Here is a 20,721-nt window from a genome sequence, read left to right as displayed (position 1 = left end):
CTCAAATAAAGGTAACATTAGAGTCAGATGATAGTTTTTTATAGTATAGGTTCCACTATAAGTGTAGCATCTACTGCTCTAAGGTCTGGTTTAAATGATCTTATTTATTGACGTATATCACCAAATCACTTTTTACATATTTGGGTCAAAGCTTAGGTTTGTTCTTGGGGCACCTTGATGGCTCACTTGGTTAAGCCTCTGACTTCGGCTCAGGTTATGATCTCACAGTTCAGGCTCAGGTCATGATCTCACAGTTCCTGAGTTTGAGCCCCACGTCGGGTTCTGTGCTGACAGCTCAGAGCCTGGAGCCTGCTTCGGATTCTGGGTCTCCGTCTCTCACTCTCTTCCCCTCCCCTACTCATGCTCTCTCTCTCTCTCTCAAAAATCAATAAACATTAAAAAATGTTTAAAAATCTTAGGTTTGTTCCTTTTCAGTGTATTCAGTACTAGCCCCGAAGCTTCAGTTTGTTCCTTTTCGATGTATTCAGTGCTCGTCCTGAACACCTACCTTCCTTCTCTCGAACCTCCCAGTCTTGGCAGGTCATCATCACTATCATATCGTCTTGGGTTGTCGAAAAAGTAAGCTCTGGAACTGTAATTGTGACTATTTATCATGCCAGCAGGTGCCTGTGAACAAAATATTAACATATGAAGATTTACTTTCCAACTAAGAAAGAAGGATGAGATCTAGAATGCTTTTTAGTCTTAAACTTTGACAAAAATAGAAAATCAATATAAATGTTCCATTGTTTTTAAAGATAAGGGCAACAGGCATTGGGGAATCTTATGATGTCATACCAAATTCTGGTTTAGTCTCTGCGCCCGGAAAAAGAGTACCACAGACCATGCTGGGACATGTTCCCACAGAAAGAGGACCATTCCAAATACTACATACTCTTCTCCACTCACATCTTCTAGATGAGCCTGTAAACAGAGTGTGACAGAGCAATGTTTAAGTCTGTCTGATGTGTAAGCAGTCACCCTCCACAATTAACTTGCGTCAGGTAGGGTAATTGAAAACACATCAACCACAGGCACATAAATCTCCAATTTTCCATATTTTGTGGTTTCACATCCTTTAAAGGATGTAAAAATGTGCTTTGATGTTAAGTAGAATAAAAAGCTATTTTTCAATGCATCAATTTATGAAAATATTTTTAACATATGGATAAAATGGAGTGATCTCGTTTTTTGGCCCCAAAGTCTGAAGAGAGTTATAAAAGAGACTACTCATTCTAACTACTCCATGGGCAACATAATAGCACTTACTGAGTTACACCTGTAGAGAAATGTCACATATCAAATTGTTCAGCTCCACTGCTATTTAAAAATATGTCTTTGGGCCTAAACTTCGTATTGAGTTTGCTTATCCTACTAGATGTTGGGAGAGAGAAATGGCAAAAGGAGTGAAGAGATTCTGCCATCTGGAACCACATATGAAAATTCCTTTTCTTTAGAATGGTAACTGAAATTCTTATAAAATGGTATTCCAGAATGTCTTCAATTCAGTACAAAGTTAAGTTAATGTAAACATATGACAGGTAGCTATGTCAAACTGCACTTTTAGGTAGGGGATGGAGAGTGCTGGGAGGTTAAATATAGAGTACTGGGAATTATTGGAGCAAATACCTGGACACCCAAGGAACTATGAATGCTCTCCCATTAACATGACTGATGATACTAGATTTTCAAAAAAGTCATTATTTAAACAAACTGAACCACATATTTAGATTATATGTAGGTCTTGGGTTTGAGAGAATAACTTGTATCCTAACAAGTTAAAGATATATTCACTAGCTAATGACAGACAATCCATTTATCTAGAGGTATTTAAACACTGTCCTTGAAAAAAATTAGCAAGATAGGTTTATGAACAGTAGGTTTATGTCACTAGTAGTATTATTTGCAAAAAGAAAAGAAAATATTCTGACGAATGATTTTAAGTGACACGTGTAAATGAGGATTTTTATACATAAAGCTTTAAGTCTGATTACTGTTAGTAGCTAGAGATTCCATAAAAGTGTTTGTTTGTAAGTCAAACACTTAAAATGTTCTCTTAGTTAAGGCTAACTTCCTTATTAAATTATTAGATTAGCAATACATGGTAGCTACTTACCTTATCTGAAAGATTATCCCAGCCATAGTTAAATGGACTTTCTAATGTATCCTGAGATATGGTGATCACCACCAAATTGTAACATGCTCTTGAAGAGTAGAGGAGAATGACTACAGAGCCTACAACAACAGTCTGGCACAGAGACATACCCTAAAAGAAATAAAACTCATCATCATGACATTGCACATTTGTCATGACAGGCTGTTCATACACATACAACATGGTCACCTCTTGCAATGCACTCTTAGAAAACACTGAGTGAGCACCTGTTGAAACAAACTCTTGATTATCCTGCTTTATGATTCCTATTCTTAGAACCACTTGGGTTTAAATTACCCTATTAATACAGATAAATTATTTGCTAACTTGCCCAATGGTAGCTGGAGGAAGATTTTGTCCTGCCAAGGTTACCTTACTCCCTTAAGTAATATGAAGAAATAAGTTGGCAAAATTGATATTAATCAGAGAGGTAGTTTAGTCCTAATGAGAAAAGTATGGGAAATAGAAGCATTATTCCATTTCATACACTTGGTTTTTAATGAGATACAAAATTAGAATAGAAATACAGCTCTTAAGTAATTTGCCTTATTCTATTAGAGAGCTGATGTTAGTTAATCCCTATTGATGTCATTATGTTGACGACAAAATGATGTAGGCACTCAAATGCACTTTTGAATCAATAACATTTTAATATCAAGGCTTCCATTGTTTCCCCAAATAGAAAACTCTTATAATTTAGTACTCACAATTTAGTACTCACACCCAATGGAGTTGCAGGGATTCTTAACCTGGGGTCTATATTTCAATACAATTGGTTTCCTTTGTAATCCTATTTATATTATGCATTAAAAACATTATTCTGATGTTTTGTCCCCCTCATGAGAGACTCTTAAATATGGAGAACAAACAGAGGGTTATTGGAGGGGTTGTGGGAGGGGGGATGGGCTAATTGGGTAAGGGACACTAAGGAATCTACTCCTGAAATCATTGTTGCACTATATGCTAACTAATTTGGATGTAAATTTAAAAAAATAAAATTAAAAAAATATATTCATGCTGAAAAAAAACCCCAAAAAACCAAAACATTATTCTGAGAAGTGACACAACTGCCAAAAAGATCCACTGCATTGTAGCTGTCCCATTCGGTTTCTGTGTATAGATAACAAGCATCTGACTAGTATATCATGCCCCTAAATTTACATATTGAAATAGTTGTTAATTACTTTCCTTTTATTTCCTCTTTATATTAAGGGCACTTAAATTGAGTTTTTGGTTATGTGTGTAGGTAGATTAAAATAATCTATTAATTTCAGGATAGAAAAAAAATTATTAAAAGTACTTATTAGAGGAGCACCTGGGTGGCTCACTCGGTTGAGCGTCCGACTTCGGCTCAGGTCATGATCTCACCGTCTGTGAGTTTGAGCCCCATGTGGGGCTCTGTGCTGACAGCTCAGAGCCTGGAGCCTGTTTCCGAGTCTGTGTCTCCCTCTTTCTCTGCCCCTCCCCCGTTCATGCTCTGTCTCTCTGTCTCAAAAATAAATAAACGTTAAAGAAAAAAAAAAGTACTTATTAGAGGGGTGCCTGGGTGGCTCAGTCCGTTGAGCATCCAACTCTTGATTTTGGCTGAGGTCACAATCTCAGTTCATGGGTTTGAGCCCTGCATCAGGCTCTGCACTAACAGCAAGGAGCCTGCTTGGGATTCTCTCTCTCCCCTCTCTCTCTCTGCCCCTCTCCCATATGCATGTGTGCTCTCTCTCTCTCTCTCTCTCTCTCAAAAATAAATAAATAAACTAAAAAAAAAAACGTTATTAGAAGCGTGCACTGGGTTTGGTAGGATTGAGAACCATTATTATAACTGACTTCTTTATAAGAACAACACATTTTAGAGGTATATAAGAAGAAGGAGAACTAAAAGATAAAAGATACCTTGAAAGATGTTGAGAGTACCCTCTTATTTTTTTAATTTTTTATTTATTTTTGAGAGATAGAAAGAGACAGCACGCGCAAGCAAGCAGTGAGCGGCAGAGAGAGAGGGAGACACAGAATCCAAAGTAGGCTCCAGGCTCTGAGCTGTCAGCCCAGAGCCCAACATGGGGCTCAAACTCACAAAATGGGAGATCATGACCTGAGCCCATGTCGGACACTTAACCGACTGAGCCACCCAGGTGCTGAGAGTACTCTTTTGACCTACCTCATTACCATAACAAAAAGTATGCGTGAAAACAAGTAAAACCCTAACAAGATTAAAATTTTCTAAAGTCAAGGCTAAAATTTTCTACAGTGTACATTTTTATTTTTGTGAATACCCAAAAAAGTTGTTAATAAACAAGCTAATCTAGGGGTGCCTGGGAGGCTCAGTTGGTTAAGCATCTGACTTCTGCTCAGGTTGTGATTTCAGGGTTTGTGGGTTCCAGCCCCGTGTCAGGCTCTGTGCTGACAGCTCAGAGCCTGGATCCTGCTTCGGATTCTGTGTCTCCCTCTCTCTCTGCCCCTCCCCTGCCTATGCCTTGTCTCTCTCTCTCTTCAAAATATATAAAAAAAAAAAAAAAAAACATTAAACAGAAGCTAATCTAAAGCCAATCCAGAAGCAATTTTAAAAGTACTATAGTATTAAAGAAACATTAGATAACAAGAAGTTAGAATGTTGTAAGCACTGCCATCCCTTAAAATAATCCTAAGTAACTTTCTGGAGAAATAAAATGACTACTAAAAGACATAATATGGAGATATTTTGCTTATACTTGTAAATACTATAAAAGCCAAAAAAAAAAAAAAAAGGTTGTGAGAAAAGTTAGCAAAGAGTCAATAACACTGAGGCAATTAATAAAACAAAATTACAGTTAGATTACATATATATAACAACGAAAGAAGCTCACTGATTTAGAAAGCAAAGTAAGATTCTTCCTGCAAAACACAGGATTACAAAACAAAACAGAAAAATGGATTCAGCAACATGGAAGCTGTTGCCAAAAAGTTAAAGAAAATCTTTCTAAAATGAATGGAGTCAATAACAGACAATTCCACTCAGAAGCAATCCTCAAGGTATTATTCTCCCTTCTTCCATCTCTAACATCTACACCACTTTTTTAAGAAATTCCATACCAGACAAGGAAAGAAGAGTCACACCTCACTTCAGTATGCATATTATTAACACATTGGTATGCATGTCATTAGCTAGAGTTCAATATTTGTTTACAGGTATTTTTAAAATGTAGATATGCAGAAACTTCAAATTACCATTCACTAAGTTTTGACAAATGTATACACCAGTGTAACCCACATTTCTACCAAAATAGAGAGCATTACCATCACTCCAGAAAGTTCCCTCACACCCCTTCCCCATCAGCCAAACCCTCAGATGTATACACTCTCCTGCTTCTGTTTTTGCCACACCTTAGTTCTGAACTTCATATAAAGAGGACCATAGAATATGAACTCTTTTGTAGGCTTCATTCACTCAGCATAATGTTTTGTGCTTCACCCATGTTGTTGGATGTTTTAGTAATTCTATGGTCTTTGTATTGCTGAGGTGGATAATTAGAATGACTAACTGGCCCTGATTTGCTTAAGAGTTTCCTAGTTTTAGCACTGAAAGTCCCAGAAAACTTCTCAGTCCCAGAGAAACCAGGATAGTTAATCACACTAATTCCACTTAATAATTATATGAGATTGTTTATATGACAGTTTTTTCTGTTGATGGATAGTTTCTATAAATATTCTTATATACATCTTTCTGTGGACATATGTTTTCACTTCTTTGGGGTAAATACCTAAGAATGGAATTACTGGGTGGTATGGTTGGTATAAATTCAGCTGTATAAGAAATTGCCTCATCTCTTTCCAAAATGGATGTATAATTTTATATTTCCAACAAAGTATGAGAGTTCCAGTTGTTCTACATCCTAGACAACATAGGGGTTTTCAATCTTTTTAATTTTAGCCATGCTGATGGTTGTGTGATAGTATCTCATTTTTGTTAATTTGCATTTCATGAAGACTAATGACATTTTGTTTATTGGCCATTTGTATATCTTCTTTGTGACAAATCTATTCATATCATTGTCCACTTCTAAATTCGGTTGTCTTTTTTTTTTTATTATTGAGTTGTAAGAGATCTCTATATATGCTGGAAATGAGTCCTTTGTCAGAAATATGCAAATATTTTCTTGAAGTCTGTGACTTGCTTTTGCATTTTATTAGTCTTTTCTTTGGATGAGAAATTTAAAATTTAATTAAGTCTAATTCATCAATCTATTCCTTCTGATTACTCTATGACCTAAGAAATCTTTGCCTATGCCCAGGTTGTAAAGATACTTTTTGGTGTTTATTTTCAGAAGTTTTAGAATTTTTTCATTTACATTTAGGTCTATCATCCATTTTGAAATATTTTTATGTGCGTATAGTATGAGATGGAGTTGGGCTTCATTTTGTTTCATATGGATATCCAGTTTTTCCAACCTCATTAGTTAAAAAGGTTTCCTTTTCCGTTTGGATTGCTTTAGCACCTTGGTCAAAAATCAAACGACCTTATATGTGTGGATTGATTTCTAGGCTTTCTATTCTGTTCCATTGATCTGTTTGCCTCTTTTATGCCAGTAGCACAGTGTTTTAATTATTGTAGCTGTATCCTAAATTTCAAAGCCATGTAGTGTAAGTCCCCTGCTTTTTCAGTGTTTCTTTCTGCATTGTTCAATACAATAGCCATTAGCCACATCTGGTTATTTACACTTAAATTAAATTAAATTAAATTAATTAAATGATCAGATCCTCTGTCACAATAGCTACTTTTCAAGTGCTCAATAGTCACATATGGCTAGCTACCATACTGAACAATGCAGGTATAGAATACTTTCATCATAGTACAAAGTTTTATTAGAATGCACCATTTGAAATGTATTTTTAGGTCCTGTGCGTTTCCATATAAGTTTTAGAATAAAATTGCCAAATTCTATTTTTAAAAACCACATCGTAGAATTATGATTAGGATCGCTTTGAATCTGTAAATCATTTTGGGAAGAATTGCCATCTTAACAATACTGCATCTTCTAATCCATGAACAATAGTCTTCATTGATTTATAGTCTTCTTTAATTTCTCTCAGTAATATTTTGTAGTTTTAAGTACAGAGATATTGCTTGGTTTTTTTCGGAAAATTTGTTTCTTTTTTTTTTTAAGTTTATTTATTTATTTTGAGAGAGAACATGAGTGTGAGGGGGGGGAGGGGCAGAGAGAAAAGGAGAGAGAGAAACTCAAGCAGGCTCCATGCTGTCGGCATAGAGCCTGATGCAGTGCTCAATCTCATGAACCATGAGATCATGACCTGAGCAGAAATCAAAAGTTAGATGCTTAACCAACTAAGCCACCCAGGTGCCTTGGAAATTTTGTTTCTAAGTATTTTGTTTTTTGATGCTAACATAAATGTGATTTGAATTTTATCTTCTAATTGACTGCTCTTGGTATATATAAAAACACAATAATTTTGCATTTTGACCTTGTATCCTGAGAACTTTGCTAAATTCACTCATGAATTCTAGTAGTTATTTAGCAGACTCTTTAAGATGCTCTACAAAAGCAATTCTGTTAAGTACAGACAGTTTTACTTTTTTATTTCCAATTTTATACTTTTTGTTTCTTGTTTTCTTGGAATATTGAATAGAAATGGTGAGAATGGGCATTCTTTCTTTGTTTCCAATCCTAGGGGCAAAACAATACTTTAAGTATGATATTGATGGAAGGTTTTTTATAGATGCTTTTTATCAGATAGAGGATTATTTCTTGTATACCCTATTAGCTGAGAGTTCCATGTTTTTTTAAGTCATGGAGGGTGCTGAATTTTATCAAATGTTTTTTCTACATCTATTCAAATTATTACATATTTACTTTTTCCCTTTGTTATCCTAATGAGTGAATTAAACTGATTTGATTTCAATGTGAAACCAATGTTGCATTCCTGGGATAAACTCTTCTTGGTTATAATATCTTTTCCTTTTTACATATTGCTTAGATTCTGAGTCTTTAAGTATTGTAGCTTTTATGTGCTTTGTAATATCTTTGTCAAGTTTGGTAAAACAGTAATGCTGTCCTTATAAAATATGTTGGAAAGAGTTTTTTCCTTTTATATTTTCAAAAGAGTTTAATATTGGTATTAATTTATCTTTAAAGATTTGATAAAATTAACCAGTGAAACCATCTGGGCCTAGAGTTTTCTTTGATGGAAATTTCTGATAACAAATCAAATTTTTTTTAATAAATATAGGGCAATTCAGAACTAATATTTTATCTTCTACCAATTTGTTACATTGTATTTTTAAAGCAATCTGTCCATTTCCTCTAAGTTGTCAAATTTACTCACAAAAAGCTGTTCATAATATTCCTTCATTTTTTTTTAATGCCTGTTAAGATCTAAGTGATATTCCCTCTTTCATTCATGATATTGGGAATTTGTATCTTCACTGCGCTTGTTTCCGTACATAAAATTTGTTCATCTATTCACAGAATTAACTTTTGGCTTTAATTTTTCTATTGTTTATTTGCTGTTTCACTGATTTCTATTCTTATCTTTATTATCTCAGTCCTTCAGTCCTTCTACTTGCTTTGGACTTACTTCTTTTTTTTTTTTTTTAACTTTGTCCTAGTTTCCCCCATAGTTTCTACGGTGAAATCTTAGGCCATAGTTTTATATCTTTCTTCCATTCTAATATAGCATTTAAAGATATATTTTTCTCTTCAAGCACTATTTTAGCAGTATCCCACAAATTTTGATATATTGTATTTTGTTATCCTTCCATATGAAATGTTTTCTAATTTCCCTTGTGATTTCTTCCTTTTCTTATGGGTTATTTAGAATTATGTTATAATTTTTAAATATTTGGATTTTTTTTAGATATCATATCATTACTGATATTTAATTGCATTATGCTAGAAAACATTCTTTGATTCCAATTCTTTTGAAAGTATTGATACTTTTATTATGGTGCCTTGTATGGTTTATTTTGATGACCATTTCCACGCTCAATTGAAAGGAATGTGTACCCTCCAGTTACTGAGAGTCAATTAGCTCAAGGGTGTTGGTAGTGCTGTTCAGATTTTTTGTACTGTTTTATCAATTGTTGGGGGGGCAATAAAATCTCCAACTATAATTGTACACATTCCCCTTTTATTTCTCACCATTTTGGTAAATCTTTTTTTCTGCTTTATTTCCTACTATTTTTGGCTTCATGTACCCATTTATAATTTTTATGTCTTTCTGATGAAATATACCTCTTATATTTGCTAATATTCTTTGTTTCCTGATGAAAGGTATCTTTTTATATCTGATAATACTTGGTTTTTAGATTTATCTTATCTGATATTAAAGGGCCTTCTTATGCTTACTGAATGCATAGTATATTATAGTTTCCATTTATTTATTTTTGACATATCTTTTTTTTATCTTTAAAGTTCCATTTTGACCATCTCTATGTTTTAATGGGATGTTTAGTCCATTAACATTTAATATAATTGGTGATATGTTTGGATTTAAATCTTACATTTTACTATTTGTTTTCTGTTTGCTTCTGCTTGTTTTTTGCTGCTGGTGTTTGTTTTTCCTCTATTATTTCCTGTGTTTTTTTGGGTTAATTGAATATTTTTTAGGATTACATTTTAACTTATCTATTGGATTTTTAACTATACTTTTCCAGTTTTTGATTTGTTTTGTTTTCGCTTTAAGTGGTTGCTCTAGGGTAGCAGTTCTTAAAGTGTGGTCCAGGGACCTTAAAGATCAAAATCAAAATGATAAAAAAAAATACTAAGATGTTATTTACTTATTGTACTCTAATTCTCTTTTGGATGTACAGCAGAGTTTTCCAGAGGCTACATGATAACGGATGATGTCAACACTTTGTATGCATGTATATTCTTGTGTTTTACAGAATTCCTGATATAATAGAATTAGGGTATAAATATGTGCATTTTCAGAGATGAACTCAGATTGTTTTCCTACTTTTACTGGCTTCTTACTAGGTTTCTTTGGTTATATCTGCTGAAACTCCATTATTAACCAGTAAGTAGTTATTTTGAAATCCTTGTATCTCCATGGAAATACAATAAGAATTGGTATACCTGACAGATTTGTTTTACAATATTTAAGAACTTTCTTCAAAAACTTTAAAAAATTTAAAATTTGATATTAAACTCATATTAAAAATTAATCATATTTTACTCTAAAATGAAAACATATTTTTTTAATATTTAAGAATGGATTATTGTCTCAGGAATAGGAAATTATTTTTTTTAATGGATACAGAGTTTCACTATGGGATAATGAAATGTTCTTGAGATAGATAGCAATGGTTGTACAACAATATGAATGTACTTAATGCCACTGAACTATACAATTAAAAATGATTAAATGGTAAAATTTATGTTATAAATATTTTACCACAATAAAAAATATCTTTAACATACAACTTCCCTGTTTATCTCTAAGATGCTGAGAAAGAGGAAAGTGATTAGAACTCTCTGACTCAATAAAGTAAGGAAACTACCTCAAAGGAACTGTATGAAACTGATTTCTTGTTTTGTTTTATCAAATAAAATGTAATGAAAAGTATCTTTCAATAGGCTTTACAAACGTTAATAATTTACCTTGTTGTGTCTTCTATGACAGAACATTTCTGAATAATATTAAGGCCCAAGTTAGGCTGCAGAGTCATTTTGAGACCAGAGATTAAAAGCAAGAGGAATTGAAATTTAAATGCAGATGTGGTGAGCACTTTAAACACTAAAAATTGTTTTTATAGCTTTCCAAATTAGAAATGAAAACACCATTCAAATATTTACAGGCTATATTACTATATTGCACTGGCTGAGAAAGCACACACAGTAGCTGAGAAACCAGTAAAGCCTTACACAGTGGACAGTACTGAATGCCTGCCAGATGGGAAGTCCACTGAATAAATTATGGCATTGCCATTTTCCAATAGTACAGAAATTAACTGATTTGAAGATTTAACTGAAAACAAAGATTTAATACCTTATCTATAGATTTCTATTTTTGTCTTGTAAATGATTGAACTTGATGAAGCAGGACTAATTTTGTTTGTAATAATCCAGTGTGAGCATCAACTAATCATCCAGAAAGGTATTCTTTTATGTCAATGTCTGAGAAGAAACATAAGTGGCACTGAAATATCCAAAGTGTTGAAAACTCTTCTGATTTTTTATCCTGGGTCAACTGTGTTGATATGTTCACTAATGGTACAAAAGCAATGGTAGGGAAAACTTCTGGGCCTTAGTACAAAGCAAGGCAGTGGCCCCAAACTGTATTGTATTCTTTACTACTATGAATTCCTGATTAAAAAAGAAAGTCAGTGTCACTTAAGAATATCCTTGATGAAGCAATGAAAATATTTATTAATTATCAACCTAAAGTATGTGTCTATTTAAAATTCTGTGTGATGAGGGGTGCCTATGGCTTAGTTGGTTAGGCATCTGACTCTTGATCTCAGCTCAGGTCATGATCTCATGGTTTGTGAGATCAAGCCCCACGTTGGGCTCTGCCTTGATGGTGTGGAGCCTGCTTGGAATTCTCTCTCCCTTCCTCCCTCACTGCCCCTCCCCAACTCATGCTTGCTCTCACTCTCTCAAAAATAAATAAAGAAACTTAAAAAAAATTCTGCGTGATGACATGAGACATGCACTTAAAGCAATTCTGCTGCATACTGAAGCATAGTGGTAGTCTTGAGGAAAAGCACGTATGTGGTTGTTTGACTTGTGAGCGAAACTAGACTTTTTTATGGAACACCATTTTTTACTCAACAGACAACTATGGAAGACAAACAATGCTTATTCATACTTGGTTACCAGGAATATATATTTTTAAAACAAGTGAAATTATCCTGTCACTTCAAAGAAAATATCTGACACTATTGTCAATGGTGAAATATAAATTTTCTAATGAAAATTAGAATTTTTGAGAACTTGTAAACTCTTATGTCCATGATAAGACTGGCATGGCAGCTTCTAAAAACTTAAACACTTTTCTGATGACATTGGAGGCAATATTAATAAATGTGATTTTGAATACTGTCCAATGAAATGTATCATCATTTTGAAGATCTTGACCACTCTCTTCCAATGATCAATGCATGATGTTACACAATCATTCAAAGTGTAAGATAGACCAATAGTAGTACAGAAAGTTCACTAATATGGTTTTAGATTCTGCATGGCAACTAACCTTCAAGAAACCTCCACTTCAGATTTTTGGTGTAGTATTAAAGAAGAATATCCACAATTATCTGAAAAGGTTTTAAAATTCTCCTCCATTTTCCAACTACATATATGTGTGAGGATGGATTTTCTTCATATACTTCAACCTAAATGACATATCACAACAGATTGAATGCAGAAGCAAACATGAAAATCCAGCTGTCTTCCATTAAGTCAGAAATTAAAGAGATCTGCAAAATGTAAAACAATGTCGATCTTCTAATTTATTTTTGTTTTGGAAAATACAATTAGTTTTCATAAAAACATGTTATTCATGTTAACATAATGGATAATATATTATTGTTATTTTAAATGAATTAAGAAATGAATATTTTTAGAATTTCTCAATTTTTATTTCTAATAATGTACATATAGATGGATATAACACTAGATATTGGAGTCCTCAATAATTCTCAGAGGTCTAATCGGGTCTTGAGACCAAAAAGTTTGAGAACCACTACTCTAAAGATTATGATATATATCCTTAACTTCCATGGTCTAATAGTTAACATCATACCACTTTGACATAAAATGTAAGAACTTTGCAACATTATGGGTACATTTATCCCCTGTCCTTTATACTATAGTTGCTATCACTGTTATATATACTATAGAGAGAATTATTTATCTACATATGTAAGCCTCACATTGTAAGTTTTGCTTTGCACAGTCATATTTCTTTTTTAGAAATTAAGAAATTATATTTACCCAAATATTTACTATTTCTTGTGTTCTTCATTCCTTCCTGAAGAGATGAAATTCAAGTTTACTTTATTTCCCTTTAGGCTGTAGAATTTTCTTAACATTTCTTGTAGTGCAGGTCTGTTGGTAACTAACCCTCTTAGTTCTATTGGAAGATTTTTTATTTCTTCATCATTCTTTAAGAATATTTTAATTGGATAGAGATTTCAGAGTTGATAACATGTTTTCTTCAGCATGTTGAAGATGTCATTTCCATGTCTTCTGGACTCCCTTATTTCTGATGAGAAGTGAGTGATCATTTAAATCAATGTTCCCTTATGTATGCGTCATTTTTCTCTGCTCTCAAGATTTCCTTTTTATTTTTCGTTTTAAGTACTTCGACTATAATGAACCTATATGACACTTTCTTTATATTTATCCTGATTGGGGTTGCTGAGCTGTAAATTTATGTCTTTCATCAAAAATTGGAAAATTTCAGTCATTATTTCTTCAAATATTTTTTCCAAAATAATTTTCTCCCTCTTTTCCTTTTCCACTTATGCATACTTAGGTCCCGAGATTCTGTTCATTTTATTATCATCTTTCCCCTACTCTACTCTGTGCTTCAAATTGGATACTTTCTGCTGATTTATTGATTTCTTTTTCTTCTTTCATCTTCAATCTGCTGTTAAGCCCAACTGGTGACTTTTTAATTTAAATATTGTATTTTTTAATTCTAGAAATTCTTTTTATAGTTTTTAGTTCTCCTGAGTTTTCCTATTTATTTATCAAAGTGTATTTTCCTTTACATACTTAAACATAATATAAAATCTTTGTCTGATATAGCCAACACCTACATCATCTGGAAGGGTGGATTGCCTCCAAAGATTGCTTTTTGAGTTTTACTTTTTGCCTTTTAAGTATGACTTATATTTTTCCTGTTTCTTCATATATCTAGTAATCTTGGATTGTGCTCTGCCCCTTGTGAGTGACATGTTTTAGAGAGTCTGGATTCTGTTATATTCTTCTAAAAATTATTGATTTTTCTCTTTTCCTTTTTTTTATTTTTCAAGCAAAAACTAATGTGGTTAGACTCAAATCCCAAACTGTCTTCCATGTATAGAGAGCAACTGAAATATCAGTTCAATTCCTTTCTTCTTAATTGTGCTGCTTGAATTCTGCCTTGCTCACGTGCAGTTCAGGTATCAGATAAAAATTTGGCAGAATTTATCATCAGAATTTGGGGCTTCCTCTACCTGGCTGTCTTCTTCCTGAAATTTCCCACTCATTTTCCATCTGTGGTAGTTACTTGAATTTTGTCTTCTGATTCTTCAAGCAAGTTAAACAGAGGTTTTCTCTTCTAGTTTTGGCTGCCCCGTGGATGAGAACTTCCCTCAGGTTAGAAGCTGTAAAAAACAGGAAACTCACTCAGTGTTATTTCCTTCTTCTAAGTGGTTGCTCTCCAGTGCCTTCAGTGCTTTTTATATTTTGTCCAGAATTTATCATTGCTATCTGTGGAAGGTTTGTCCAATAGAAGCTACTTAGCCATTACCAGAAGCAGAATCCTACACATATTTTTGGAAAACATCTCACAAATGCTACTTCCATTTTGAGAATAAAATGCCAAACTAAGGATCAAAAGTAAGAAAACAAAGTAGTCTCAATTAGTAAATTAAAAAATAAACAGTTGACCCTTGAACAACAGGTTTGAACTGCTGAACTGTTTGAATAGGTTGGAGTCTACTATCCACAGATTTTTTGACAAATACTGTACAGTACTGTAAATATGTTTTCTCTTTCTTATGATTTACTTAATAACATTTTCTTTCCTCTAGCTTACTTTACTGTAAGAATACAGTATATAATACACACAGTATACACAGTGTGTGTTAATTGACTGTTTCTATTATTGGTAAGGCTTTCAGTCAACTGTAGGCTATTAGTAGTTAAACTTTGGAGGAGTCAGTGTGTCAACTGTACTTCAATTAAAAAAAACCCCAAAGACATTAAAAGAAGTTTTGGGGGAGTCAAAGCTATACGTGGATTTTAAATTGTGTAATGGGTCAGTGCCTCTAGTCCCTCTGTTGTTCAAGGGTCAACTGTATTTCGATAATTATAAAATTTAAACAGGTTCAAAAAGGTTCATGCTTCCAAGACAATGAAATTAGATCTCTGACTCCTATGGATTTTTAAAAATGTGACAAGTGTGTGGTGGGTCTGCTCAGCAACAGAAGAGGAAATAAGACTTGGGGTATAAGAACTGGAGTAACAAAGGCAGCCAAGTGCCACAGCTTAAGATGGATGGAGTAAATCCTCATAATTCAAGAGAGAAATTATAGCAAAGTATTGGGAAGATGGCAATCATACCTATTACAGAGGAAGGTGCAGTCCCTATTTCTCTACCCATCATCCTCCCAAAGTCTGGTTACATAATATTTTAGGGTGATGGAAAAAGACACTGATAGTATTTTAGTCTATTTCTTTAATTATGGCTTAAATTACCATAAATCACTGCTTTGGTCTTGTAGGATCAGCTAGTCTGCATGAAAGATCAGAAATATCAGTCTGGGTGGCTCAGTTGGTTGAGTGTCTGACTCTTGACTTCAGCTCAGGTCATGAGCTCATTGTTCATGAGTTCCAGCCCCACATTGGGCTCTGTGTTGATAGTGCGGAGCCTGTTTGGGATTCTCTCTCTCTCTCTCTCTCTCTCTCTCTCTCTGCCCCTCCCCCACTTGCTCTCTATCTCTTTCTCTCAAAAAAAAAAAATCAGTCTAATTGAATGTTACTGTGTCTCTGTAAGATGCTGATGCTGTTTTCCATTTTAATACATTAAATTAATATGGATAAAAGGTTAAGTGAACATTGGACAGAAAGGTTTACATAATAATTAAAACTGTTAGGAATTCAGGAGAGAGAGAGAGGCAGAGAGAGAGAGAGAGAATGCATTATTTGCACATGGCCCACTGGGCTAGGAGACAAGCTGATCTTAAGTATCAGACAATTATTCCCTTTACACTTTTATCAGATATAAAATTGTGCATGTCCCTGACCAGAGATATAAACCTAATAGCTTAACTTTTATTCCCACCCTGCCTTTGAGTGTTCTCTTATACAGATAATCCCAACCTGTCATTACAGGGACTAAGCATCTACATTGGCTTAAATCTTTTTGTGTAGATAAGTTATTTTGTCTATTATGTTCTTATATTGTTATAAATATTATTATTTTTTTCTGAAGTTGGAAGGAATATTAGAATAAAAATAATTTTATCAGTATGCATTTTAATGTTAATAGTTATGTGTAATTTTGAGAAAAAATAAATAAATTCAAATATACCACAGAAATCATACAAATGAAGTCAAGGCAAACAGCAATAAAAAAAACTTAATGGGAAAAATAGACCAATAGTAACATGCAATCATGTCAATAAATACAAACTGTTTATTTATCGTAGAAAAGGTTTGTAAAAAAACAATCAAAATAATTCTATATTTTGTCCAAGTTAATGAGACACACTTGAAATGTTAAAAATAGATAAAAAGTTAAAAGCATTGTCTATCATGAGCATGCAAATAAGAGAAAATTGAAATTGTAATAAAAGTTACAGTAGATCACAGAACAAAAATTCCTATGATTAAAAATGCCATTACATTATTTCAGTAATATTTGTTCTAAAGATTTTAAAGAAAAGTTAGTTAAATATTAGATGAAATGTCACCTATTAAGAGACTTCAACCCTTATTGAAATCCATGCGAAATGGTACATAAAGAAAGTGGAGTCGAGTAAAATTAAAGTACTTAAAAGAGAAACTCAGTTTTTCAGTGATTCTTATTCTTTTTTTTGGATCAATGCTCCTTTTGAGAATCTGATTACATGTATAGCACCCCTCTCCAGATAAATTTTGCCAACTATTTCAGGTATTCAAGAACTTTTTGAAGTTACGTTACCATCCTTTAGTACATGTTAGGATCATAATAGCTAACATTCACAAGCACTTCCCAAGTGCTAGGCATTATATTAAGTACTTTATATGAAATTTCATTTAATCCTTATAACCACCTTCGAAGGTACTACTCTTATCTTCATAACAACCTATAAGATCAACACTATCATTATTTTCATTTTACAGATCAGCTGAATGAAACTTACAGATACTGTTACTTGTCCAATGCCATATGGCCAGTAACAGAAGAGATGGGATTTATTGCCTTATCTCTTTGATCTCAGGTTTCCAGCTCTCTCTCTCTCTCTCTCTCTCTCTCTCTCTCTCTCTTTTTAAGAGAGAGAAAGAGTGTGAGCAGGGGAGGGGTAAAGGGAGAGGGAGAGAATCTTAAGCAGGCTCCACCCTCAGTGCAGAGACCTACCCAAATAAGGCTCCGCGTGGGGCTGAATCCCAGAGCCCTGGGATCGTTACCTGAGGTACAATCAAAAGTCAAATGTACCACCAACGGAGCCACCCAGGTGCCCAATCAGGTTTCTAGCTCTTAATCACTATGATATGTTGTCTCTCAGTAAGGCCTTTCCAAATTAATTAAAAATTGATATATCTGAAAACAGAGATACAAACATATCCAACAGTATATCCAATCCCATTTTTATGTTAATTTATTTATTTATACCACCCTCATTACAAAAGAGAATTTGAAGTAGTTACAGAGATACAAACAAAATAAAAAATATATAAGAATGTGTGTCTGGTGGTGGTGGGGGGAATAAGAAAGTAAAATAAAACTAGAGGTAGAGCCAGAACCAAAGTGGATATCATAAGGTCACCTATGATTGATATAGAGGTAAACCACAGATTTGCCTCTGAATGGCATAGTGGCCAGAGGGAAAAAGGACTTAATCAATACTGTTTTACCTGGGACTGAACTGGAGAAAAATATCTTTTCTGGGGAACGCTGTATAGATAATATCCTCAACATTATACAATAGTGACTTTTAAGATAAATGTTTCTTACATATTTCTTGATACAGGCCAAAGTATAGGTCAGAACAGACAATTCTATCCATGATACAATGAAGTCTGAGTACAAAACATCTGGACTGGGTTGAGGATAAAATGTAGAATAGCTATGGAAATGAACAAACAAGAAATCCTTCAGGTCATTTTTTTTGGCAATTAAGCTTTTAAATTTAACAGTTGAGACTTTATTTCAAGAAACTGGAGTACAGAAATTATATATTGTTTAGGCTGAAATGCATACACAGTCAAGCAGTCAAGCAACTTCTTAAGGAAGTTAGGGGACCTGAATAAGATAGATGTATGAATTTTAGACTTTCCATCAAAGTAAGTTGAAGGAAGACCTATATGTAAAGACAATATCTAATTCACATTGATATATAAGTATGTAATGTTGAAGACATGGCTTAAACTCAAATAGAAAATTTTCTTTGTTTTTGTTAAATAAGAGTGTTCGTACAATATAACAAGATTATGGAAAGCTGCCAAAGCAGTACTTGAGAAAACATGTTGCTCTAAATATCTTATTAGTTTACAAAATAATAAATCACGTATCTATATAAGAACACAGACAAAGAACAAAGTAAAAACCTTAAATACGTAAGAAGGTCAAAAATTGTAAGAGCAGAAACAAACTATTCAAATCGACAATAACCTAATATTTAAAAACCCAGTTAGAGTTGCTACTTTGAAAAAGAGAACCAATACACAGCATTGTTCTAGCTGCTAAAAGAATTTAAATTTTTTTTTAAAAAGAGAATCCAGGTAGTTATTTCTAAATTTTACTTTGGAGGGGTGCCTGGGTGGCTCAGTCGGTTAAGCATCTGACTTCAGCTCAGGTCATGATCTCACGGCTCATGGGTTCGAGCCCCGTGTCAGGCTCTGTGCCAACAGCTCAGAGCCTGGAGCCTGCTTCAGATTCTGTGTGTCCCTCTCTCTCTGCCCCTCCCCAGTTCACGCTCTGTCTCTCTCTGTCTCTCAAAAATAAATAAACATTAAAAAAATTAAATTTTGTTTTGGAGATGAAGGGGAAAGAATCAAATCAAGTTCATAAAAAGGAGAAACATTAGAGTTATGCCTTCAAAGTTTGGTAAGATAAGAACAAACAGTAATAGAGCAGTGGGTGGGGGAGAGACATTCCTGGAAAATGAAACAGCCTGAAGATATAGAGACAGGAAAGAATGTTGTGTGCCATTTAGAAATAAGGTAGGTAAGATTTTGTTGAAACAAATTATGTAAGATATCATTATCAATGAATATTTAGAAGAAGGAAGGAAGGAAGAATAAAAAGAAAAACAAAGGGGGCGCCTGGGTGGCGCAGTCGGTTAAGCGTCCGACTTCAGCCAGGTCACGATCTCGCGGTCCGTGAGTTCGAGCCCCGCGTCAGGCTCTGGGCTGATGGCTCAGAGCCTGGAGCCTGTTTCCGATTCTGTGTCTCCCTCTCTCTCTGCCCCTCCCCCGTTCATGCTCTGTCTCTCTCTGTCCCAAAAATAAATAAAAAACGTTGAAAAAAAAATTAAAAAAAAAAAAAAAAAAGGAAAACAAAGGATCCAAGTCTGAGCTTTTAAGGAAATGTTCTTAGGGATAGTAGGAAACAGGGTCAGTTTAAAAGGGGAAGAGGCAGATGCTTAGCTGATATTTGTGGACTAAATAAAAGAAACGGCCATTACTGTCCAGAAGTCAAAAAATAAAAATGAGCCTAGTGATTTACAAGGAGAATGTGAAAGCAAGAGGCTGTACTCTTTGAATAAATAAGTTTATAATCAACTTAGGAAGACCAAGAACTATGTAACAGTACAATGTAATACAAAAGATCTATTATGTTTACCTTTAAAGTTATGTATTTAAGCATTTCCCTCTGTAATGTTAGAGAATTCTGAATCCATGCGCCTGTTAAATGTAAAACTTCTAAAATAATAATAAAAAAATGAATACCTTTCATATCATAGTTAGGGGATGTTTGAAATAATTCTGGAGAAGTTATCAGATGAGCTTTCCTTCTTAGATTGGCAACTTTACTTATAGTCACAGAAACATTTATTTCAAAGCAAGTAAAACCAAACTTGAAAAGTTGTTAAATATCCAGAAAAGAAGCCATGTAAGTTCAACCAAATCTATTTATGCTTTATCGCTAGACAAGCACAGGTCTGAATGTTATGGTGATGTTATTACATTAAGTGAAGATGCTGTTGCTACACCAAAAGATTATGTACTGTAACAGTGACAGTACTATTTTTAACATTTAAACTGAAGCTAGAATGAGCTAAAACATTTAAATTTCTGAGCTAACCTTTCATACAATTAAACCTTTAATTGATACAATAGTTTCCTAGGTAAGATTAATACTTTTGAAAGTCTCTCTCTCTCTTTGCATATATTTTTATTTTTATCCTGCATTCTGATACATGTTTAAAAAGTAAAATTAAAGTCTGTACCTAAATTTAAAGGACAAGTTGATGCATTGAATTAAAGCACCTTAACTTACTAGGATTATATAATGGATAACAACAATATAGAAATCTAAGTATATTTCAGAGAACTCTTCTGTTAAAGACACTATCTTGCTTATCTTCAGTGAACAGGTAATGATGCCTAATTAAAACAGGCTTGTGTGTATGTGTAAACCATACCCCTAAATCCACACATCTATACCCTCACATCCAGTATCAAATACACACTGTGATGACTGATTCACTGCTCAACCAC

The 20,721-nt window shown here is 33.7% G+C and overlaps 1 protein-coding gene across 2 annotated transcripts in view; it reads right to left on the bottom strand.

Annotated features, from left to right (window-relative positions):
- GPR137C (G protein-coupled receptor 137C) overlaps positions 1-20,721 on the bottom strand; it is a 61,724-nt gene that overhangs the window by 3,122 nt on the left and 37,881 nt on the right. The window contains exons 4-6 of one of the 2 annotated variants that reach the window (XM_015080084.3): positions 2,117-2,266; positions 799-924; positions 509-627 (exon numbers count right to left, since the gene is read on the bottom strand). In XM_015080084.3, the coding sequence (XP_014935570.2) occupies positions 509-627; positions 799-924; positions 2,117-2,266 (395 nt within the window). The remainder of the gene's footprint in view (positions 1-508; positions 628-798; positions 925-2,116; positions 2,267-20,721) is intronic. The other variant, XM_027065716.2, reaches the window with a different exon arrangement.

Source organism: Acinonyx jubatus, chromosome B3, assembly GCF_027475565.1.
Source record: "Acinonyx jubatus isolate Ajub_Pintada_27869175 chromosome B3, VMU_Ajub_asm_v1.0, whole genome shotgun sequence".
Classification (NCBI taxonomy): Eukaryota; Metazoa; Chordata; class Mammalia; order Carnivora; family Felidae; genus Acinonyx; species Acinonyx jubatus.
The sequence above is the reverse complement of the archived record's forward strand: the minus strand, read 5'-3'. Positions and strand labels throughout refer to the sequence as shown.